At 41.9% G+C, this 24902-nt stretch overlaps 1 protein-coding gene across 8 annotated transcripts in view; it reads right to left on the reverse strand.

Annotated features, from left to right (window-relative positions):
• CAPRIN2 (caprin family member 2) overlaps nucleotides 1-24902 on the reverse strand; it is a 73326-nt gene that overhangs the window by 31422 nt on the left and 17002 nt on the right. For 6 of the 8 annotated variants that reach the window (XM_025209047.1, XM_006027752.3, XM_014521859.2 and 3 more), the window contains exons 6-17: nucleotides 22989-23071; nucleotides 19580-19744; nucleotides 18944-18987; nucleotides 16069-17025; nucleotides 15133-15174; nucleotides 14677-14790; nucleotides 9920-10051; nucleotides 8893-8980; nucleotides 6929-6984; nucleotides 6014-6124; nucleotides 3057-3170; nucleotides 2134-2286 (exon numbers count right to left, since the gene is read on the reverse strand). In XM_025209047.1, the coding sequence (XP_025064832.1) occupies nucleotides 2134-2286; nucleotides 3057-3170; nucleotides 6014-6124; nucleotides 6929-6984; nucleotides 8893-8980; nucleotides 9920-10051; nucleotides 14677-14790; nucleotides 15133-15174; nucleotides 16069-17025; nucleotides 18944-18987; nucleotides 19580-19744; nucleotides 22989-23071 (2059 nt within the window). The remainder of the gene's footprint in view (nucleotides 1-2133; nucleotides 2287-3056; nucleotides 3171-6013; nucleotides 6125-6928; nucleotides 6985-8892; nucleotides 8981-9919; nucleotides 10052-14676; nucleotides 14791-15132; nucleotides 15175-16068; nucleotides 17026-18943; nucleotides 18988-19579; nucleotides 19745-22988; nucleotides 23072-24902) is intronic. The other 2 variants (XM_006027750.3, XM_025209045.1) reach the window with 2 other exon arrangements.

Consider the following 24902-nt stretch of genomic DNA (forward strand, 5'->3'; position numbering starts at 1 on the left):
ACTTCTACTTCCAAGTGGCTCCAAAGACCTGAGGCTGACGGTAATAACAAGCAAGGAAACAATGCAAAGGAAGACTTGTCTTAGTCTGACAAGAACAGTCCCAAGAGAACAGATACCTTAGCATTCTTCAGTGAAGAAAGGACCTCACCCATTGTAGAATTAGAGTTCACCACCCACAGCAAGAAAAGGCCCCAGCTGTGGCCTGGACCTCCCAGACTAGGGCCAGCAAGCTTCAGGTCACAAAGGTAGCCTTGTATGCAACACTGTCAGATAACTTAGAGCTGATGGGATGTTTAGAGAGACCCCTGTGGAAGTGGTAAGAAAAAAATCAAAGACCTCATCAAGCCTATAGCAGAATCAAAGCAGCCAATTAATGAAAGATGTTTAAGAAATGTCACTTCACTGGCAAGAGGAACAAGTCCCCTCCCCTTATACAAACATTCCTCCTTAAAATCACTTGTCTTTCCAAGTTTAGAAGTGCCTCAGACTTGGCTAGGCTAGACTACATTACTTTCGCAAAAGAGATCCTAACCGAGGATGAACAGAAGATGCAGGCCTGCAATAACTTGGCTGCACATCCCAAAAACAGCTGAGCTGAAGCTGATAAGAAAGCTGTATCATGAGGTACTAAACTACATCTAAGAAAGGATTTCTTAGGGTGAGTAGTCAGACATGATAAAGAAATGTTTTGCATTTGAAAGTTCGTTCAACTATCCCAACTACGCAATTGGTCCAATAAAGGATTACACCCTAAGAAATCTGTGCCTTTTCATTTTTTTTTTTTTTTAAAACATTTTTTCTTCTTGCCCCTGGGGTAGGGAGTGGACTCAAAGATCTTCCAAGACCCCTTCCAGCCCTAATGTCTATGAAATCTATGAACCCCAGGTAGTTCCTTGCTAGTTAAGTTCTCTCAAGGCTCCTTCCACAGGGTACCACAATAGGAATCTGCTAGAAATAGTTTTAGGAGGGCTGCTCTAATTTATCAAATCTGTTTAAAGAATGCAGAATATGGTCTCTCTTTCCTCTAGAAAAGATAACTAGACCATCTATCATTAACAGCACTGAATCTTCATAAGAGGGAAAAGTTTTGACCTGCAGTAATATGGCAGAGTCAAGATCTAACCTAGACTACCCGCAGTGGCTTGACAGAAATATTGCCACTAGACCAAGGACTATTAAAAGAGGGGGCAGGAAAGAAGAGTTCTATCTTACTGCCACAGAAGTAAAAGAAAAAAATCAGAATATTTCTTTCTACTTCTGGATAAAGGTAGGACAACAAAGCAGGCTCAATAAGTGTGCACCTCCCAAAAGACTCTTCTCATACACACTGTGAGCACATACATCCAAGTTCTGTTCTAGATAATCATTTAAGTACAGATTCCATCGATTCCCAGTTTTCCACTCCCTTAACATGGCTTCACTACCACACTCCTGCAGTAACAATCATTCAGCTAGATTCCCACTTGGCTGAAACTAGGACTTAAAAAAAAAAAAATAGCACTTCATTTCAGGTATGGCAAATAGAGCACAAAGAAATAACCCCTCTGTGTTGGCCAGGAAATCAAGCTGCTTGTGTTAGAGGATCAGATTAGCTGTAAAACAGTTATTAGGAAAGTTTTTAAGCCACTAAAACATGCAATAAAATAAGTCGGCATAAGCCAAGATGCACTAGAGTTAAATTTTGATCCCATATAGTGAGTGCAGAACAGCTTCTCAGCTCAGGAGATGGGTTACTCAAACAGGGTTGGCCAGCCTGTGGCACAGGTACCACAAGTGGCAAAGGCAGCCTCTGTATACACAGCATACAGCTGATTGTGGAGGGGGCAAACAAAGTAGCACAAGGGGAATAGCAAAAAGAAATCTGAACATCAGATCAGTTAGGGAAAGGGAACTGAAGTGGCACTTGAGCAGGGTATGGGGCCAGTTTGTGACATGCCTACCAAAAATGGTTGCCCCCTACTGCTCCAAAATCAGCAGTTCTTTTGTGGCATTAAAGAGATCAACTTTAATGCATGTAATCAGTTTCTGTAGCCAGAACAGCTGATTTCATAGTTTTAAAGGCTGAAGTAACAATCTATAGTTGAGACTAGTCATGAATGGTTTTTCCATTTAGCCTCAAAATTACACACTTACAGTCTGCATGGCTTGAAATGGAGCTGCAGTTATTGTAACAGAACTGCTGCTTGTGGGAGGAGACTGAAAGGTTTGCCCCTGTGGTACTGGTGACATGGAGGTGCTTGAAGTAGGCAATGGTGACTGCGATTCACTTGACAGAGGAATAGTTGCCTGAGAGAAAAAAATATGAAATGAAGGTCACTTGATAGTTATCAGGCAGTAACAGAAGCAGTTCATTTGCTGCAAAGCCTAGACTGTCAGAAGTCAGCAGTTTCTGCAGGATGACATTTGGACATAGCAAAGCAACAAAATAGCTTTTGCTTACAATTTCAAATCTTGCTGTGCATCCTCAGCAATCAGTACTTCTATTGCAGTCTCTGCTGACTAAGTGAAAGTGCATCTATGGACTACTAGGCATATACCACCCATTGTAATAATTTCATAGTAAAGAAACAAAAAAAAGTTTTGCCACAACTGAAACTTCACACTGATATAGTTTCTCAGAGCTCCAAGTATGCCATAAACTGGAGGAAAAAAGGTTCCTTAATCTAAAGTGGCTATCTGTAAAGTAAATTCTACTCCTACCCAAGAGATGCACCTCTCAAGTGGTCTGCATTACAGCATAGATTAATGATAGCTCACTGAAGCCTTGGTATTTGTAGCTACAAAATCTTTAAGCCTTGTTTTTGTCAATTCAGCATTAAAAAGTTACAGAAGAATGGTTAGCAGTACTATTAACACAGAGGAGGGTAGAACATGAGCACAAGGAAGTTGAGGGTTTGCAGCCATTTGAAAGGCATTATAGTAGCCAAGTATAATATAATATATTTAGCTTACAGAATAATTTAGACATTATGCTGTGTCATTTATTGATGCTACCTGAATTATTCTAACTAAGGTAATCTTAATGAAGTGTATCCGTTTCTCATGTTTTAGTTTACCTGCGTAATTTCCATTTTTTGGGGAATCAGTGGCTCAGAGATATGTGAATTTGTCTGATACAGTGGCTGAGGTGAAGTATATTTCTCAGTCTCTTGAGAAAGGGGTACCGATGTCTGAAAAAGTAGAAGAGCCAGTTTTAATATTAAATTCTGTTACTGAACAAATGCTGCAAAGAACAGTGAAGTTTAGCTTGGGAAAAAAAAAAGTTAGGATGCAGTTAGGGCTCAATGGTAAGCAAGTCAGGCTTTGTTACATCTGCATCCAAGCAGATATTGTAGGTACAAAAGACAGCCCTTCCATAAGATGACAACTTGGAGTTAAAACTTTAGCAGGGAATTTGTTTGGGATGTTTCATTACCAGTATATTCCTCAGAACACAGAACCACAGACTGGATTTGTTTGGAAAATTTTAGTCAAGATTGACTAAAACTAGATTTCAGGTCTTAAGACTTTTCAGAAGTTGCAACACTCATACTTTGGAGCATGGACTTACCTTGGCAAGGGTGCCTTCATGTTAGATTGTGATTTCTCACTGTGTCAAGTCTTTGGAAGTAGTTTCAACTCAAGTTACTCGACTACAGTAGCTAAAATCTGGTAGTAACATTCTTACTGCTCTCACATAGCACTTTAGATTGGTGCAAGTACAGTTTCATCTTGTCTTAGACTATTACCTCCTCCCTCCCTGCTATTCTGGGTCAGAATAGGGCTAGGCACCCAAAACTGTTTTTCTCCATGCCATCAATAGCATCCCTACTGGTATCCAGGTGAAGTAGAGGAAGCAAAGCTTGTTTGAAAAGATAAGAGGACAACAGATAAATCACGCATAAGCAATCTTATATCATAAGTATTCCTTACTTTGTAATCTTAAACAATTACATTGAACACATTAGAACCATGTGACAGAACTCAGCAGTACATGTAAACAAAGCAAAAACTACTTATCTTCTCTTAGGTTGAGAGGTTGAAATGTTTGTAGTTTTGGATATGCACAAAGCTATGAAGACACCAAGATCAAGAACAAGGTAGTCTAGATAAGTGGGGGCCAAATTTTTTGGCTGGTGTGCTACAAAGTTGGCCCAGCACCCTCTAAGTGCCACTTAAAACCTTTCCCTGCCCAGTGGGCTGCTTTCTGCTCCCTACCCTATCCCATTCATCTGCTGTGTGCCACACAGGTTGCCTGTACCACTTGCAGCACACATACTACTGGGGTAGTCACCCATGACCTACACTGTTTGGGGGGGGGGGAAATAAAAGGCCCAGTATTTTAAGAGTTCCCAACTTGAGATTGTAGCTTAGCAATGAGGAGTGAATAATTCTAGTACACTATATTTAAATCATGCATTGTTCCCAATCAAATCATTCAGTAACTGTACTATGATTAATCTGTTGTAGCAACTGCCATCAAACCAAGTGCTCAACAGCATAACAAAAAAGGACTTTTGCTTTCTAGAATGTGTTATTAGAGCAAGCAATTTCCAAGATGAGCTATTAGATGGTACCATCTGCAGAAACCTGAACTGAAAACAGTACACCAGCACTAACACCTACAATTGACCGATGAGCCCATGGCCACAAGAAGTTAAGAGAATTTACCTCCCTGTGTAATATTTCATCTTTTACCCCAGCAGTGGCAAGGATACATACTGCAGGCTGGATCCATTCTGCCCACATACCTCCAGCTTTGTGCTGTATGGAGCCTATCTGGCTCAGGCTGCACACAGCACAGGAGCTAGTGTAGGTGCTGCATGCAGCATGCAAGACCAGTATGGTGCATGTGCTGCAAATGGTGCCTGCCCCAGGAAGCCCTGAACACTCAATCTGGGGCCAATCCAGATCAGATTGGCCCAAGAGCCTAGTTGCAGAGGCTGGATCCAGCATACAGGGCTTGTCCGGCATGGGCGCCACATGCCCCTTGCACCCTGACCCTGCTGGGACTGGCACCTACTGCAGGTGGCATGTGGGGCTGGAGTCTGGGCATGCAGCACTGGTCACCACATGCAGTGCATGCCTTATGTCAGACAGGCCTTGTGCACTGGATCCAGGCCTGGTCCAGGTGAGATGGACCCACAGACCAGCCCTGCATGCCAGAACCAGCATGCAGGGCTGGTCCAGCACAGGCTCCACATACAGCTTGCATCTCAAACTGGCTCTGCATGCTGTGCATAATAGCACAAGCCCCAGACTGACCCCATGCACAGGGTCAGGGCCAGAACATGCTGCATGAGCTGAGACTGGTGTAAGCATGCTGCAAGCAGCATACAGGGTGGTACACAGTGCAAGCTGCATGCCATATGTAAGCTGGACCAGGCCTGTAGGTTCATTCTGGAATGCGGGGCGAGTCTGTGGGCCCAACCTGGCCTGCAGACTGTCCCCACAGGGCCAGATGAGTTAATGCCACTTTTATCCAAAAGAAAAAGGAGGAATTCTTTGGAGTTCCCCCTATACTTTCACTAGTTATTAAGCAGATAACTGACAATTTCTCCAAACATCAGAAAAGGTAATAACTAAATAGAATTAACTGACAAGCAATTGTATAACCATATGTAACAAACTGGGAGAAGGCTGGAAAACACCACAATATTTCCAGGTTTTAAAAACAGTCTCTTGGGGTTGCTTCCCTTTTAGTATTGTGGAGTGCTTGTACAGCAACAGTTTAATTGAATGCAAACTTCCTTACAGCCCACTGAGGTGAGTAATGGTTTACCAGGTCTCTGCTTTACCAAGGAGGCCTGGATCATTAGGTCCGTTTTGCTGAATGAAAGACTCGACAGAAAAAAAGGAAACGCCAAAGTGTCAAACAAAATCTTTTCCTTTAGTTAAAGCAGCTTGCTGCAAACTGTTTAGAGGCAGCCCCTCCAGAAAAGACTGCTACCACACAGGACCCTCAAAACCAGCAGAACTGCAAAAAAAAAAAAAAGAAATAAAGTAAGCAGCTTAGTTTTTTTGTGTTTTTTACCTGAGTTGTCTGTGGCATCACTAGATCTTCTGTTTCAGAGCCAGACAGAGTCTGATCAGCTGATGCTAAGGAAGTATTTGAACCATGCAGCATTATGGGAGAAGCAGCAGTCTGAAAGGAAAGGAACTAAAGCTTACTCATATTTAGTAGTTTTTGGAAGATGTACTGGCATCTTAGACTATTGCCTAATAAACTACTAATTAAACTATTTAGTAGTTTTTGGAAGGTCTACTGGTTTCACTTCACTATTCATTTTATGTACCTTGGTAATTAGATATAGGTAAAATACTTGCCCATCAGTTTTAGTTTTTTGAAAATGGGGCACCTAAAAAAAAAAAACAAAGACCTCATTGTTCTTGGATTTATTTTAAATGAGGCAAGAAGTTTTAAAATTAGAACAGTTCTTTAAAGTGGCAGGTCCTGAACATACCTAAGATTTTCTTCCTTAAAAGAAAACTAGGATGTCTGTATATTCAACACTGTAGGCAGTCATGCTCATTGCATCTCTAGACTATTGGCAATTTAAATTGACCGGGTGTTTGTTTCTGTGTAGATTAACATGGACAAGTTGGATCAGGACTTAATTTATTAATACTTCTGCTACCATACTTCAAAAATAACAGGTCATATGCAAGCTTGCCAATGTTTAATTTTCACTTATCTAATCTGATAAGTAAAAGACTAAAGACAATTTATAGTGTTTTCATTATATGGGGTATTAAGTACATGGGTTTCACAACTAGTACAGGCTCTGTAAAGCAAACTCCTACAAGTTCTAGAACGCTTTAAAAGTTTGTTCTCTCACAGAACTGTTTTGACACTTCAGCCAAGATTCTTTAGTCATTTCTGATATCATGACAAGCAAGTCTCACACAAGTCGCTACTCCATTTCTACAGCTGAATCTTTAAGTTTACCTGAAGCGGCTGTTGAAGAAAGTCATTTTGACTCAGCAGTTTTTGTTCTTTAGAAGCTATAGAAGAGAATAAAGAATAAAGGAGCATTTGCTTTAAGTTCAAAACAAACAGTACTAAATAGAAATCATTTATGCTGAAAATTAAGTGTTTCAATATTGGCACTGCTCTTATTTTATACAAGAAACATACCGCTTCTGAGTTGGTTACAACTGCATTAAACCAGCCACATTTAGTAAACAGTTACATGTAATAAAATTAAAGATAAATCAAAAAGGCTTTACAAAACAAGTTCCCATATGAAAAACCCTGGTTCAGTAAGAAACTTCAAAAGATCCAAGACATTTACTCAAATTCAGAAGTTAACTATAATAAACATTTTTACTTCCAATGCTCGTCTCTAGAATGCTTCCAAGGCAGAGGCAGACTCATGAACAAACACTCCTGAGAGAGTTGGTCTTGAAAGCAATCTGATTATAAGAGAAGTTTACATCAGGTTGTGGAAACAGGAGTTTTGCTACATGTATTGCTCATTTTAAAAAGAACGATGTTGGTAGCATTCAGAACCACACTGGGCAGACAGCACTTTTGCTTTTAATCAGAAAAAAAAAGCCAAGTAAAATGCTCAAGTATACTCCTGCCAGGGAAAATTATACAATTTAAGTAGCTCGCTGTGTTTTACTCATTTACTTAAGTTTAAGTTTGTAAATCTAAAGTAAGTTGCATAGTGGCCTAGCTGTGCAAACATGCATATGCACAGGCAGTGTGAGCCAAAGCAGATATTTAATAGCCACTAAGGGCAAAATTGTTTTACACAGATTAGGGTTTAATATTGTGTCACAGGATGGGGTCCCCAGGGTTGGCCATGATACCCCTAGGGCTCCTGACTCTGCCAATCCTGTCCTTCTCTCAGCTGCCACATCTTGTTGTACTATAATAAATAGAGAGGCTGCCCCCTAGTTTGTATTTTTAGACACAGTCCTGATGGACCCCACTGAGCCCTGTGGGTTCATGAACCCCTTTGGGTCCCACTCCAAAATGGATGCCTGTTGGGACACCCTCAGCCTTATGGGCTAGATGCGTGGCTCCAAACCACCCCTTTACCATGCCTCAAGCCTTGCAGATGACATTCACACATTGTCCCTACAAGGCCTTAGTTCACCTTGGCGTCTAGTTATCACCAGGCTCTCTGCAGCCCTCTCTCTTTCTCGGTGCCCCCTGGCACTGGGGTCCGCTCACCCCCGAATACTGCGCCTACACTGGTGCTGGGGTTCCCACACTGTAGTGGGCCCCCAATGAGGCCTCCTCCTTCCCCAAAAGCCTCAGCCCGATCCTGCGGTGTTAGACAGCAACCAAAATATGAGCCCCTGGGCTATAACATAACAAAAAAGTTCAGGGTGTGCTCTGCCCCATTAAAAACCAGAGTCAAACTTCTTCCCTGGCACCAAGCACCTAGTAGGCAAGGGTACCTGGTGAGCTCCTGGATTCCCATTAACCGTAAATGCAGCATCTCTGGGGAATTCCTCTCTGGAGGCTCCTCCCTCTTTGGCTGCTGGCAGGGAACTGCCTCACTAGTCCCAGCCCCTGGGGTTTATGTGGCCAGGGCCCTGCCTCTTCTGGTCAGCTGACTGGCAGCAAGTGCAGGCCAATTCCCTCCTTAGACCTGCTGCCACAGTAACCTGCACCTGTGGGGTTATTGCCTGACTTGCTAGGGCTCTCTCCCTAGGCAGTTTCAGCCCTTAAAAGGAGCAAGCACCTTAGTGCCCTGCAACATATTGATTAAAATATTAGTAAACAACACTGGTAAGAATATGGAAATAAGCAATCGGAGGGAGGTGGTACATTTCTAACATTTGATTGGGGGGGGGGGGGAGAATTACTTGTACTATTAGTATTAGGAGGACCCTCAAGTTTCTTCCATCTTCCTCAAGATAAATTAAAATGTTTCAGTTCAGGAAGTTACATACCTACAGGACTACCTGCTGGAGAAACTGAAGGTGGCTGTGATGAAACAATGGCACTTGGTGAAGCTTTATCAAAATCCAGAATGGACTCCTTAAAATAAATAAATAAATAAATAAATAAAAATACAACCAAACAAGTCATTGCAGAGGGAGAAAAAGATCTTGGAATTATTATTGATGCCAAAATGAACATGGGCCGACAGTGTGGGGACGTGGTCAGAAAGACCAACCACACCTTGTCATGCATCCACAGATGCATCTCGAGCAGGTCCAAGGAGGTGATCCTCCCCCTGTATGCAACACTGGTCAGGCCGCAGTTGGAGTACTGCATCCAGTTCTGGGCGCCACGCTTCAGGAGGGATGTGGACACCATTGAGGGGTTTCAGAGGAGGGCCACCCGCATGATCAGGGGGCAGCAAGGCAGGCCCTACAAGGAGAGGCTGAGGGACCTGAACCTGTTCAGCCTCCACAAGAGAAGGCTGAGGGGGGATCTAGTGGCCTGTTACAAACTAGTCAGAGGGGACTAGCAGGTATTGGGGGAGTCCCTGTTCCCCCGAGCACTACCAGGAGCGACTAGAAATAACGGTCACAAGCTGGCAGAGGGCAGATTCAGACTAGACATCAGGAGGCGCTACTTCACAGTCAGGGCAGCTAGGATCTGGAAACAACTTCCAAGCAAAGTGGTGCTGGCTCCTACCCTGGGGGTCTTTAAGAGGAGGTTAGACGAACACCTAGCTGGGGACGTTTGACCCCCAGTACTTTTTCCTGCCATGGTAAGGGTTCGGACTGGATGATCTGCTCAGGTCCCTTCCGACCCTACCATATATGAAACAAGCTAGCAGACAAAATTCAAATTGGTTACATGGCAAGAGATAAATAAGCAAATCTGCACAGATTATAAAGTATCTTGCCATTGGCCATTAGTTACTTCAAAATTTCCATTCCTTTACAATTCAACAGTTTTGTTGCTACAGTGTTCCGCATTACCACAAAAAGGAATCCAATGTTCCTATAGTAACAGAAGACATACTTGCATGAAGTTGTATGTCCCTTGTATCTGAGTCATCAGATCCTGCAGTTTTTCCCTCCTTAGTACTGGATCCTTTGGAAGAGTAGATGTAGAACAAAATTCTGCAGCTGGCTGATGTACAGGTTTAGGCACCTAATGTGAGAAAGAGGATATGAAGACAAATACAACCTGATTCCAAAACATATGTAAAGAATCAAATACCAGAAATTAAAAGACTGCTATGTTTTTGGCATTTCCCCAAGTCAAAGTGAAAAGTGCAAACTGTCACTTTATTCATCTATTCATCAAGATCAGTTTACTGTTGTCATTTGATTAGTTAATCTGGTGCCTTGAATTAGTTTCATCTTTACCTTAATCAGCTAAATTAGTTCATACAACAGTTAAGACCATTATAAAACTAGCTCTAAAATTTGAGTGGCACTAGCTAAAAAGGCTTTCCAATACAAGTTAAAAAGGTTTAAGTGTCAAGACACCTTAAAACCAAGCTGTGCAAGCCCTTAAGGTTCCCAAAGCATACTTCTCCCTAGATGAATTACAATTGAGCCAACGTGTTCTGGTTTTTGGGAAATGACATTCCAGATGTTTTCAAGAAATAACAGCTATAAGAGTTGCAACCAAGGTTACTCAGCATTAGATTTAAGAATTTGTCTGCTGAAGCTTGATACTGCAAAAGTATAGCACATCCTGCAAAAAAAAGGATGCATTAGCACAAGTTACTTGGAGCTGGGCATAAAACATTCAGCCTTTGAATGGGTCTCAGGTGTGTCATGTACTCTTACAACATCATGCCTCTTTCCTAAAGTGACAATTCTTCCTCAAAAATAAAGGAAAAAAATTGAGAGAATAAGTAATCAGAAAGTCTTCCTGAAGATTCAGGGCATAGAACACATTACATAAGTAACCAAGAGCCCTGCTACTTGGAATTTTTTTAATTGAAAATTGAAGGAAACACTTATTAGTGCAGATGTAGACAACTTAACACCTTTTGTTCAAAAGATTCATTATCAAAAAGATGTCAGAGAAATTGAGTAGGTCTTATGAGCTTGATCTCTTCTAGCCAGGGGACTGGATAGATGGAACAAGGGCCCCTAAAGTTCCAGGTACAAGTCATTAGGCTTTATCACCATAACTTTAATAGCTCAACATACAAGTGCAAAACTTTGGAAATCAGCTACAAACCTTAGAGTTGCTTCATATTTTTTCCAAATGCAGAGACAGTCTTGGAATACCCTTGTGAAGATGCATGTTTGCTTCTCCCCTCCCACCAACAGTCTCAGAAAACTAAGAGAAGTACTAGTTATTTATATAAGAAGAGGAAAACTGAGCAAAAAGTTATTGCATGATGCAATGCCAAAACTATATTGTTGTTTTTTTTAATAGAAATTCTCATTTCAACTTTACTACATTATAAAAATGTGTTTATCAATCTGTTCCTGTTGTATAAGAAGACTTTCATTTGCCCAACTCCTGATCATCCAATTGTATACACAATTAATAAAGAGATTCTGCCACAGTAATCATGCTGGGAGTTTTAACTTAGTAGCTATACTTACCTGTCCCTCAGCCAGCATTCATAGGAAATGATGCACAGCTTTGGACTCCATGTGGACACAACTGAGGCACACATGACCAACCATGCCTTATCATCATGCTAGCTCCGTTTCTTCCCAAACTCAGAGCCATCCTTTGTGGGCTGCAACAACTCCCATTGAATGGTTTTCCCCACTGTTCTTGTAGGTCACTAACCCTCCACCTCATTTACTTAAGCCTGTTTTGCATTTATGAAGGAAGGAATTCTCTGACCAAAAGTATGCATACAGAGAGGGAATCCTCTCTCCCAAGGTTATACAAGATGCAGGGTTTGAGGGCATAAAAAGGCTCAAGTAGTAGTGTATTTAGTATGTCATCTCGAGTTCTTTGCAAAGAAAAAGAGGTTATTTCTAGATGTTAGACAACTTTGTTTATTACAACTAGTGCAATGTTGCTATTCAAAGTCATCGATAAAGTCTCAAGTCCTTAAGGGTTAGTACATGAATATTAACTCTGATTTCCAGAAGTGCTGCACATCTAGAACTGGAGTCCAAGTTATTTGCAACAGAGAAGCTCAACATCTCAAATGACTTACAAGAGTCCTGATGAAAACTTTACACTGACTGAGGAGGCAAACAAGTTTTAGTCAACTCATCTCTCTACAGTAATGCTGATGCAGGGGAGCTGGGCCAAAAAACAGTCAGCAGAATGATTATTCGCGTTTCATATTGTGTTCCTTTGTTCCACAACTCTAAAGTTTTGAGAATAAGGCAGTTAAGTTTGCCTCCATCTTGTTGGAGAGGTTTACATATCCCGACAAAGGCTACAAGACCTACATGAACTACAAGTTGTTATAGTTTTAAGTAGAAAATCTGAAAAAGAACACCAAACACAATTTCAATTACTTTGTTCACTATTTCAGGACTCCAAAATTCATGACAGCTGGAAAAAGCCAATTTGGATAATAGCTGCTTTTAGCACCCAAAGGCAAACTGGGACAGGAAGAACAAATGTACAATATCAGTGTAGAGAGGCAGTTAGTATTAAGTTGAAGTCAGGCAAAAGGCAGGGCAGATCTGCACCTTATAGATTAAGTCAGAGATGAATAATATCTGACATACAGCATGAGCTATACAGGTTAATCTTGTACTAAAATTTTACTCCCAGCATTTTAGTAACATTTCTTGCACTACAAAATTGAACTGAAGAGAAGAAAAGAATTCTTTAAGTCTAGCTCAAGTTTCTGCATATTATAGCCTTATTGCCAGCATTAAAAAAAAAAAAAACAGCTCATCTTTGCTTCTAGATTGTATATTCTGCCAGAGGACGACTTCCTACAAAACAGGATTCTTTGGTCTCAAGTCCCATACAGTTATGACAATTTTACTGTCAAGTCAAATAGCAAGAGACATTGCAAAATTCTACATGGTTGCACGGTTTGCACCTTAAGAAACAAAGGTTATATGCATAGTTCAGAATTGGATACCGCTTTGACTTTTCCTATAAACAGTTTCAGAAACTATCCACTCACTGTATTCAAACATATAGGATAATTCACTCCAAAAGGGGAAGTATGGCAGAACGGTTTATAGGATCCTAAAGCACCCCAATTTGTCCATCTGCCACAAAACCAAATTAAGCTGTGCATATTCGTTAGAGAAAAGTAACATGGTTAGTAAAAGCAAAAGTAGGACTTTAACTGTTCAGTGTATTCAAAAGTTCAAACTGTTACACATTGGTGGATACTTCTGAAGAGGCCTCAGCTTGTACAGATACCTCCTCATCTTTACAAGTTGTCCGAATAGTTTAGTTTAAACTTGAAAAATGAGGACAGGGCACAAGGGTAATGTAGTTATGGTAACAGCTTTTGACAGACAGCCTCCTCAGGGCCACTCTGAACTTGTACATTCTTTCAGGAGTTCACCTGAAGAATACAACAACCAGCAAACTTCTAGCTCTATACCCTAATTGGGCTGCTGCAAGCAGGACTTTCACTGCAGGACCTCTGAAGATTTTCACTATAAAAACGAGAGCTGTATGTGGGTAGCTATGATATTTTTTTTAAGTTCAGATCTAAAACAGGGCTACTAATCCAAACAAACACGAGGCCAAGCATTAAGACTTAGGAGGTCTCCAAAATTTAGATTTCCATTCTGAAAGTACAGCCTGATCAGTTTGCAGCCCCAAACCTAAACCTGAGCTTGCAAAAACATATGGTTTCCTCAATTCGTCCTCCTGATTGGTAGGAGACCTCAGAAACAACTGGCAGAGACATCATACGAATAAATGCACAACAAAAAAAGAATTAAATCAAGTAGCTTTTAAACTCCTTTAGTAAGCCACTTTACAAAAAACGCATTAAAATGCACAGAACACATGCCAGTAGCACTCAAAATAGTTGATATGGAATACAAAAGCCTATCACCTTTCCTTTTTTTTTTTTTAATTTCTAGTAGAAGTTGATAGAAGGTATTAAGTAACCCCCAGAGAAGTCTGATTTTGTTTTTAACAGCCATTTTGTAGGCTTAGTTTGCTGGGCAGTCACCTATAATAGTTAGAACCAACATAACCTCAAGGGGCCCAAAGCTGAACACGGAGATAATCTACCATCTTCCTTTAGAAAAGAGTTATTTAAGCACGCTGGCAAATGCACACCAAATGGCTTGCACTGCAGATTATGCATTTCATCACTTCCTCCACAGTATAAAGTTTGGCTCTGTAGAAGCGTGCAAAACTGGTAGGGATTGTAACCATTTTTTACTTTGTTTGCAACTAGAAACCACTTCTGATAGTCTTGCTTTGAGGACCAACTAGTAGGTTCAGTCAGAAGTCAGAGGGTTTTTTTGCCCACACCATACAAAACAACTTGGTACTAATGTTAAAACAGTGAGTTGAGAATGGTATCAGCCACACACTATTTTATAGTTCGTATACAGTGATGGAAACTGAAGTTTAGAAAATTGTGCTGAGAGGACTGAGGTCTTTAAATAGCAATACCATGAAGCTAGAATGAATTTTGCTATAAGTGTGCTTTGAAGTGTCCAAAAAATCTTTGCACCAAAAATGGGATGCGAGAAACTATACCACATAGCTAAGTTACCCTAAGCAGGTCAATACTGTGTACAAGACTCTGCAGCAAGGCACCCTAATGCAGCAAATGGAATATATCCAATTGCTTTATACAAGAAATTTGGCTTATGTTAGTTTGAGTTGGCCAATTAGCACACCTGCACACTGCTTTGGAGACTCCTAGGCAGTTTACAACTTTCTCCGACAGAGACCTCCTTTTTTCTTACTGCATCAAAGCCTTGTCCATCACTTAATTCATCTGCTTTTCCATCCTATGGAAAATAAGAGGCCCATCTCATTAGAAAACAAATCTCAAAAATGCAAGTTCTAGAAATGAATCCAACACCAGAAATTCTAGTGTCTTTAAAAAAAGGCATAGTAATTCAGACTGAGTACTTTGGACATTGCTATAGTGAACCTCATGCAGTTTAGTACTTAACTTGGAATGGTAGAAAATTTAGACTTGCCACCACTACCACCACCAGTGCAAACAAGCAACACCCTCCCCCCGTTCTATTTAGACATGCTAGTCAAGTGTTTCAAAAGTTATACCAGCCTTATTATCTAAATAACCTTACTCCCATTTTGGTCACCCAGTGTTTTACGTTACCCACTTGTTTTACTTCAAGTTCAGCTTTCTGTCTGCGTTCCCGTCTCTAGATACAAGAATTAACCACTCTGATGGTGAACCAGCTTTGACCAATGAGATCAATGTAAATTACATTTAACAAATATACAAAACAAGATTTGTTTTGATGGAAGCTCTGAACAGAAATGACAGTTTCTGACAACCTCTGCATAAAGTAGAGCTACTGCAGCTGTTCTCCATTTTCTTCCAAGACTAGTTTAAACCTAAATACCACTCTGCATTCTTTTCTGGATGGTGCGCTTCAAGTGTCAACATTTTCCCATGGTATTAAAACCTGCTACTTTCGTACATGGACAAAGAGTAAAGCACAAGACAAAAAAAAACTTGCCTGTCACTGGTCCTGCAATGGCTTGCATTGTCTACATCTCTAAAAATAAGCTATTGTTAGCAGAATTGCCAAAACTTTCCAGAACAGCTTATAGTATATGAATTCATCTGGAAATGTACATTTAAAACAAGATTATAGTTGGTGCTGCTTGATCTAGAAGTTAAATACCTATAGATGCAAGGTTAAATCAAGTTTAAGTATAGTTAATATACATGTAAACACAGACAACCCAAGAACTTGATCCCTGGGCCATACCCATTTTGTGGAACTGCAATGCACATTTAGATTTTGCTCTTCCAAAGCTAACTGACTATTTTAACTTATGTATAAGTGCATATCCTATGAAGCCAAGCAGCAGCATTACTGTATTAAATACAAGAGGCAGAAAACGCCATCTTGGTTTTTTCAGATGCATGAAGATTTCTAATTCTGGCAGTTAAGTCAGACATGTAATTCAAGCAAGAGTGACATGGAAATCTAAAATGTAGAACTATACAATGCAGCTTACAACGCTTCCAACTAACACATGATTTAGCCTGATATACTAGCATCAAAAGCTTAATGCCAACTCACTTCTTTGGGTTCCACATCAAACTTCTTAGGCCCAATCTGGTCCTTTGGTACAACACTTGCAGCTCCCAGGGACTTCAGAGGATTCTGTAACTGCTGTAATTCTTGTTGCTGTCGGTCAGCAGTTTCCCAAGCCTTTGGAGGCTCTTGCTTCTGCCCCGACTCCTCCCTGTTATGTGGAGGAGCCCATGACTTTGGCAGCTCCTGCTTCTTCTGCTCTGGCACCTCTTTGGCACGTGGAGGAGCCCAGGGCTTCGATGGCTCCTGCTTCTGCTCTGGCACCTCTCTGGCATGTGGAGGAACCCAAGGCTTTGGCAGCTCTTGCTTTTTCTGCTCTGACTCCTCCCTGGCACGTGGAGCAGCCCAGGGCTTTGGCAGCTCCTGCTTTTTCTGCTCTGGCTCCTCCTTGGCACGTGGAGCAGCCCAGGGCTTTGAGGGCTCTTGCTTCTGCTCTGGTTCCTCCCTGGTTTGGGATCCCCAAGGTTTTGGCAATTCCTGCTTTTGTTCTGGCCCTTCTTTAACTTTTGTTACCCAAGCCTTGGGGGGTTCTTGTTTCTTCTGTTCCTGTTCATCCCTAGCCTTTGCTACCCAAGGCTTGGGAGATTCCGGTTTCTTCTGTTCCTGCTGTTCCCTAACTCTTGCTACCCATGGTTTAGATGAATCCTGCTCCTCCCTAGCATGTGTTACCCAAGGCTTTGGAGTCTCCTGCTGCTTCTGTTTTTCTTCTTCTTCCCTAACACAGGTTTCCCAGGACTTTGAAGGTTTCTCTTCCTCCACAACACAAGATTCCCAAGGTTTTAAAGACTCCCGATTCTGTTCCTGCTCCTCTATGTCAAGCAGCATTTCCCAGGATTTTGGAGGTTCTTTCTTTCTAGCATACTCTGCTTCCCGGGGTTTGGATTCTTCTGGCTTCTTCTTGATAGAGCATTCTGCTTCAGGCAAATAGCGCCTGTTGAGAAACTATATAGACCAAACAAACTTAATGCCTCCCAGGAAAAACATTTTGCTACTACAGTTCAGGTCAATTTGCAAGTTAGGTCACTCAAGCAGAAATAAAATACTTTCTGACCAAAACAAAGAACCTATGCAGGTACTTTACTTCTACCTCTGTTATCCTCCAACTAGAAAGCCAGTGTTCTATCCTATAGAAATATGGTCACTGAATAGTTCCTCTCCTGAGAAAGTTGCAGGAGAGTGCCACAACAGAAATGGAAATAAAAAGCCACAAAACCATCTAGAAGCACAGCTTGCCTAAAATGAGTAACCATGTAATCTTATGGTGTCAACTCTAGTCTCGCCTTACTATGTACCTTTTGCTATGTTAGCCACAATTATCATGTACAATTTTTATGATTTCTTCAGGAAATAACCTGATCTCTTTATTTTGGGAACTATTAATACAATTTCCTTTAAATGAGAAAGGAAAGTATTGATTTCTTTGTTGTTTCTTTGAACTTAGGAAAAATATTAGGCAAGCATAGCTCTTCCTGTTCTTCTCAGGAGTTTTAAACCTAGCAAGTAACCAGATGGACTACAGTTAAACATCCAGAACAAGTCTCCAATAAAAATTAGTGCTTAAGCATGAGCTAGGATTTAAAATAACCCCCAAGCAACATTCAGATTTGAGATTTCTAGGCCACTGCAGGCAGACAGTAGTGAAAAATCTCTCCACTTCCAGATCTTAACTACTTAGCTCTTAAATTCTTTGCTGGTACTAGTTAAACCAAACTTTTTGGTTGGACAGTTTTTAGACCAGTGGTTCTCAGCCTTTTTAGACTCTGAGAACCCTTTGTTCTTGTTGAATGCCTATTGTTCAGCTCAAGGCAACCCTCAGTGTCAGCTCTTACTTTTCATTCCTTTTGACTACAGAAAAAGAATTCTGTTGCAAAGAACTCAGAAAGAGAACAGATCAGAATGTTTTTTTAAACACTAAGAATTCCTAGTTGAAATCTATTTATACTGCAAATCATTTGCGTGCCCAATAGTACTATATATAACAAGGCACCTCACAGCACCTTTGAAAGGATCCCAAGGCACCCTAGTTGAGAATCACTGATCTAGACAGTGCTTGATTAGTACATTAGCAGAGTCTGCTTTGCTCTGCTCCCTCTGGTGGGATATTTGGGAACTGAGATACAACTGTGAGAGCTCTGACATTTTACCCAGAAAACCTTTATAAAAAAAATAATTACAAAAAAGGTTTCTGCTTTAGGGCACTGCAAGTTCATAAAGATTTATGTTACTCCAGTCCCAAACAGGAGTACGGACGTCTGAAATCTAAGGTCAGTTGAAACAAGCTAATTGGATTATATATAGCATCATGTACCTACTACTACCTAGAAATCCTGACTTTCATGTGACAAATGAAGCTCAATAGAAAACCATTCAAAGTTCAGATCTGTAGATGAAGTGACAGCTTTATTTGTAAGTGTACTTTATCTGACAATACAGCTTCTGTATTATCTGACAAAACAGAAAAATTAATATTTTGGAAAAACAGAACAGAGCCCCAAGGGTCTGAACCTACAAAAGCAGATGTTTACCATCTTTACCAAGTCTGTTAAAAAAAATAAAGTAGTGTTCCAGTATTACCATTACTTTATATCATAGACACTTCCAACCTACCCCCAAACCCAAGCAGAAAGTACCTACTATATTCTACCTGCATGCCAATATCTTTGCATTAAGAGCTGGAGCTCCAGTTTAGTGTTTCACTCTAGACAGCATGTTTGGTTCTCATTTTAAAAGTCTTGGAAAAAAAATGCACAGGAATAACTGTTACTAATTTTATTCTTCTTGGTAGTTTACTTTGCACACTATATAGTGATTATTTAGAGTACACTTGCATCACAGCAAAAATTAAAATTCAGTATCTTACCTCCTGTGGCTGAATCTCAGACTTCATAAGCTCCATTAGACATTCTAGAGAGAAGAATATCTACATTAATAGAAGCAAATTAATGGTGGGACCTTTGATCACCTCAAAATGCCTCAAACTTACTGCCAAGTTGCTTCCATAATTCTTTCAGAGTAAATCTGGGTTAACAAATTCTGCAATCTCATGTTTGACTAAGTGCTCTGATTTTCCAGAGACATTTGCGGAATGTCCAATACAGAAGGCTTACTAATGCAATGCCGATGTGGTACAACTAGAGCTTCCTGAAGATGTTCCCTACAGCTTCAACAATGCAAGGAGTAGTCAAAAAGCACCCAGTCAAGACAGCAGATAGGGTTTTGGTTTTTTTGTTCAACTGGTATTGCTGTTCCTTATCTCTCTCTATTTCCATTTGATTTCAACTATAGAGTTCATTCCTAATGAAGGACTAAAATTTACTTTATCATTTAGCTAAAGTGAGTTGAAATGCATTAGAAGAAAACCCACTACCAAACATCTGATGTTTTCACCTTCCTTCATACTCAGGATTAAGCCTATGCAAATCAAGCTATGAATTGATCATCTGGAGGCTTAAACAAGTGTTACAACATGAAACCTAAAATTTAAACTTTGTTCAACCTGGGTCTTTGGCAGACTCTCTTTTGGACAGTTGTCTTGTTCTCTCAGGTTTTCTCAGTCCTTCCTCTTCCAATTCTTTTAATGGCATTGCACTGTGAGGAGCAGGAACGTTTTCAAAATATCCAGAATCTAAGAGTTTGGATAACAGTTCCTTCAAATGTCCATCTAACAAATTAAAAAAAAAAAGTTATAATATGTACTAGGAAGTTAAAAATTATTAATGAAAAAAGTGTTGTTGGTGTCCCCTTCTCTTAATTTAAAATGAAAACTACCCAAAAAATAATTATGATTAAACACTTCAAGTTAGAGAAGTTACAAAATTTAACCTTTTAACAAAGGTTACCTAGTAAAATGTGTAAGCTGTTACCATTTGACTCAGAGAGGTCCTTTGTAACCAACTATATTCTACATAGGTCTATAGTAGAGGTGCACTGATATACAATATGAACCGATTACTGGCACCAATAAAAGGAAAGTTAACACTTGCAATCTGCTTTTTCTGGCCAATGTGGTCAATAACATCACCGATAAATGGTGTGTGCATACGCACAGCTACAGCATGCATGCAGCCAAGAATGCAGTCCGGCAACTTGGAGAGCAGCATCCAGCTGGTAACTCTGTGAGGGAGGGAGACTGAGGTCCCTACAGTGAGGAAGAGAGTAGGGTTGGGGCAGGCACTGCCCAGCCAGGGCAGGGGGGGGCACAGGATAGAGCTGTGGGCAGCTTGTCAGGGGGATGTGAGGAGGGAGGGCAGCTCCCATCATTACACACACCTCAAAGGCAGCATGGGGGGGGGGCTCATGCCCCCTGGATGTGTGTGTGGGCCAAGGGTGGGCTGCCCACTGCAGGCTGGGGCCAGGGGCTGCTCTGGCCACTTGCCAGAGGGGTGAGCTGTAAGGGGGGCTACAGCCTCCCCAAGATTCACTGCATCCCCTCTAGCCCTCCCTCACAGCACTGCTGCCTGCCTTGCCCCAAGCCCAGCCATGGCCCAGCCCCACTGCCAGCAAGAAGCTAACAGCCCCTGGCCCCAAGCCCACAGCCCACCCTTGCCCCATGCACAAATCTAGGGGGCACATGCCCCCTATGCCTCCCCCAGGGTGCGTGCAGTGGTGGGAGCCACCCCTCGTTCTCTGGACGAGCCACCCACAGCTGTCCTGTGTCCGGCAGTGCCTGCACCTGCTTCAGCCCTACTCCCTCCCTCACCGTGGGATCCTCAATCTGCCCCTACTACGGCCCTTAAACCTCCTCCCCCTGATTTACCAGCTAGATGCTGCTCTCCAAGCTGCCAGGCTGCAAATCAGCAATTGGATTGGTATCGACCAATATGGCTGGTTAATCAGCCATCGCTATCAGCCAAAAAAAAAATCTTTATTAGTGCACCCCTTGTCTATAGACAAGTTATTCTGCAGAGACTGTCCATCTACTATAATAGGGACTTGGACTTAGCTATACAAAGTTAGTGATAGGTTAAATACTGACAATAGCACAACTTGGCTAACTGCAACAATGTGATGGAACCCAAGCTCAAGTTTAAAGTCATAAATAGGAGACCTGGGTGTGGAAGCAAATTAATACCTGCAGTCTATCAACTTTTCCATTATGTAATGGCTAGTACCCAAACCTAGGAAACTCAAGAACAAGACTAACCAAACTAGAAAAGAAACAGCTGGGTAGCAGCTGTCTTGCAACTGTGGCAGGTTGAAACGGATGAGAGACTGGAGATGGTCTCTGGAAGGAAGTTTCATGGAGGAAGGGGTGGGGAGGGAAGAAAAACAAAGAACAGACAAGTGGGAAGGAGGCATTAGTGGAGCCAAAATAGGAACAACTGTCCGTTTCTTTGAATATTAGTTTGGTCACTAGGGTGCAACTAACATTTTGAGATGCTTATATATAAAAATGCTTATATAAAATAAGCATCTCAAAATGTTGGTTGAATATTAGCACGCAAAGATTTAGATCCGTTTTACAGCCTTGGTGTAATAGTGTAAACCCTTACATGGTGCCGTTTTGCTTTGAATTTCCAGGTCTCTGCATGTCAGTAACCCACAGGTGCACTCCAGGCTACGGAACTAAGCTTCTGCTAATATACTCCACTTTTCACAAATAAATTATTCCACACATCCATCCTCTAAGCAATTCCCACAGCATGCATGCATCTCACTGCTGCACCCCAAGTACAGCTCTTAACCCCAACACCTGATGCACAGGAAGGTTGGCAGATCACACAGGATCAGCTAACAGATGGCCTCCCATTTAAGGCATCACAAACTGATTACCTTTGGTCACAGCAACCTTTCTAGGCACCTGGAATGCAACAATGAGCTAGAACATCTGTTTGCTTGCACTGCCATAAAATTTATGGCAGCACAAGGGCAACATCTGTTTGCAGCCCAAGTGTCAAAGAACCTTAAATTGGCAAAAAATTTGGAGTTAAAAATTCCTCCTGATGTACAGGTTTCCTTGCGGCTTAAACCTTTGCAAGACTAGTTGCTGAAGCCATTGGAATTGTACTGTTTAATGTATTATTTGCCAGTATAATCTGGAGACATTTAGTTAGTTGTACACTAGTTCAATTTAACTAGTCTGCCAGTACGTGACACAGGACTGAAAAGTTTAGTTCATCTGAGTTTACAGAAGAGAAGCTTGAGAGAGTCCAGAGAAGAGCCACGCGCATAATCAGAGGTCAAGGAAGCAGACCCTACGATGACAGGCTGAGAGCCCTGGGGCTCTTTAGCCTGAAAAAGCGCAGGCTCAGGGGTGATCTGATGGCCACCTACAAGTTTATCGGGGGGACCACCAGCATCTGGGGGAATGTTTGTTCACCAGAGCGCCCCAAGGGATGACGAGGTCGAATGGTCACAAACTACTTCAAGATCGTTTCAGGCTGGACATAAGGAAGAACTTCTTTACTGTCCGAGCCCCCAAGGTCTGGAACAGCCTGCCACCGGAGGTGGTTCAAGCGCCTTCATTGAACACCTTCAAGATGAAACTGGATGCTTATCTTGCTGGGATCCTATGACCCCAGCTGACTTCCTGCCCTTTGGGCGGGGGGCTGGACTCGATCTTCCGAGGTCCCTTCCAGCCTGGATGTCTATGAAATCTATGAAAGAAGCTGTGGGACTTTGCAGATAAAAAAAAAAGTCAAGTAAAAATACTTCTTTTCCCCATTGATAAGGTCTACAATAGAACTATTAATTTGCCCTAAACTTAATATCCCAGACCAAGTCAAAACCAAAAACCAATGCATTAGTCCTCCAAGACCACAAGTACTCAAGAACTATATGCAGTATGCTGTTAGACCTCCAATTAGCATTGCACACTTCCAAATGATCATAAGTATTTCAGTGTTTACAGGAAGCTTTACATGACAGCCACATAATGGGCTTCATATTTAACCAGAGAAACTTACATGTTGTTCCAACCACAGGCTTTTCACTGCCTTCTAGAAGGTCCCAAAAGTAAAGTGATGATTGCTCCATCTGGTCTTCAACACTTGAAACCAAAGGAAAGACTTCACTAGTAATTTCATTTTAGGCAGAAACATTCACTGTGAAGGCATGCTGCTTCCCAGGACTTTAAAGCAACAAACTTAAGTTACTGACAATTGAAGTTGTCACCAAGGCACTTTTAAACTGCCAGAATCAATTTCTCCTTATGCAGCACCTAGAATAAGTGAGATCCAGAACTATATCTAGATGCTATGGCTATACAAAAGAAAGGACAACAAGAATAGTTCTTTGTACAATTTACTCTAAGATAGCAGCCACAGACTTACCACTACAGAAGTCATAAAGCTGGTGACTTCACCTAGTAGTGTATATTAAGAAGTTGCCCTTTGTGATCTAAGTGTTCAGGCATTAATATTATACCACAGCTAGGACATGAATCCACCAGCAGCAGTTCTAAACTTGAAGCCAAATAAACCCATTCGGAGTTTATTTGGCTTATTTGGAGGCAGGGGGAACACCACATGCATGTGCACATGGCAGCCAAGCAGCAGTGGAGCACAGGTAAGGAGGGGGCACAGGCAATGTGGCAGGGGGGGAGCACGGTAATGTGGTAGGGGGACATGCACCCCGAGATTTCTGCACTCACAGCAAGGCACAGGGGTGCAGCTGGGCCAGACCAACTGCAGGCAGAAGCTGCCTCCACAGCCAAAAGGAAGCGCCATGCCACCATAGCTGCCAAGGTGAGGTTTGGCAGCAGCGTGATGTTGAGACCCTACTGCTGCCAGGCAGACAGGATAGCCATGGCAACACAGAGCTCCCTCTTATGCCAGGTCCTGCCCACCAGGTCACAGAATTCCCAGAGGGAGGGCAGCAGGGCAAGGAGACCTGAGCCCACAGCAGGCAGCACAGATCGTCCCCTCTAGCTGTGCTGTCCATGGCAGAGGGAGAATGGGAACCAGGCTCCCCTCCAGACACAGGTGACAACCGGGGCTTGGCGCTGCTGGGATGGGGGTGCAGGGCCTGTGGGTTGGGAGTGAGGGGTCATGCTGAGGAAAGAGTTTGGGAAGCACTCAGAGGCTTTTTAGAGGCCCTAAAACATCAATCCATTTGTAATAAGGTTCAGCATCACAAGAGACGCATGCACGCACACAAATCCAATCTAGAAATGCAAACAGGATTACAATACATTCCCTGTATCCCATTAACACAGGGGATCAAGTTCATCTAACCCAGTGAGCCAGATGAGTGGTTGGGCTGGTCTACAGGCAAGACAAATGGTGCATGGCCAGTCATGTGGGCCAGATCAGGCCGAGAGACCTGCCCCCAAATCCCACATGCCAGAACCAGCGCACACTGCCTGTGTAAAGGGCTGGTCTGGGACATGTACCAAGTTGTGATAGATGTAGTACACAAAGTGAGGGAAACCTGCATAGTAATCTTCACTCTGTACCCAATCCTGGCAGTGCTTTTCATTAGGCAGGCTGTGTGGCAGTATTCAAAGCAACATTCCACCTCTACTTCAGGAAGAGCAGAGAAGGCACCAAATTCAAAAAATGTTTATTTAAAAGTACCAGGCTCTTTCCTCTGTCTCCTGAACAGCATGCAGTGGTTTCCTGCAGCCAAAAGTACAACTAAGCCTGTGCCCCATTTCTGATATGGGCACTGCCTGCCTAAGGCAGCATGTCTCAACCCATGAGTCGTGACTCAAAAGTGAATTGCAAGAAGATTATGAAAGGGCTGTGAACAAACTTTTTAAAAATGGATCATATTTTGCATACAGTTTTGGAAAAATAATGCTGTTTGTGCTTCACCATACTAATACTGTATATGCTGATAAATAGGGACCTGGGTTTTCCATTTGCGGGGGGGGGGTG

Source organism: Alligator sinensis, unplaced genomic scaffold (assembly GCF_000455745.1).
Source record: "Alligator sinensis unplaced genomic scaffold, ASM45574v1 scaffold659_1, whole genome shotgun sequence".
Lineage (NCBI taxonomy): Eukaryota > Metazoa > Chordata > Crocodylia > Alligatoridae > Alligator > Alligator sinensis.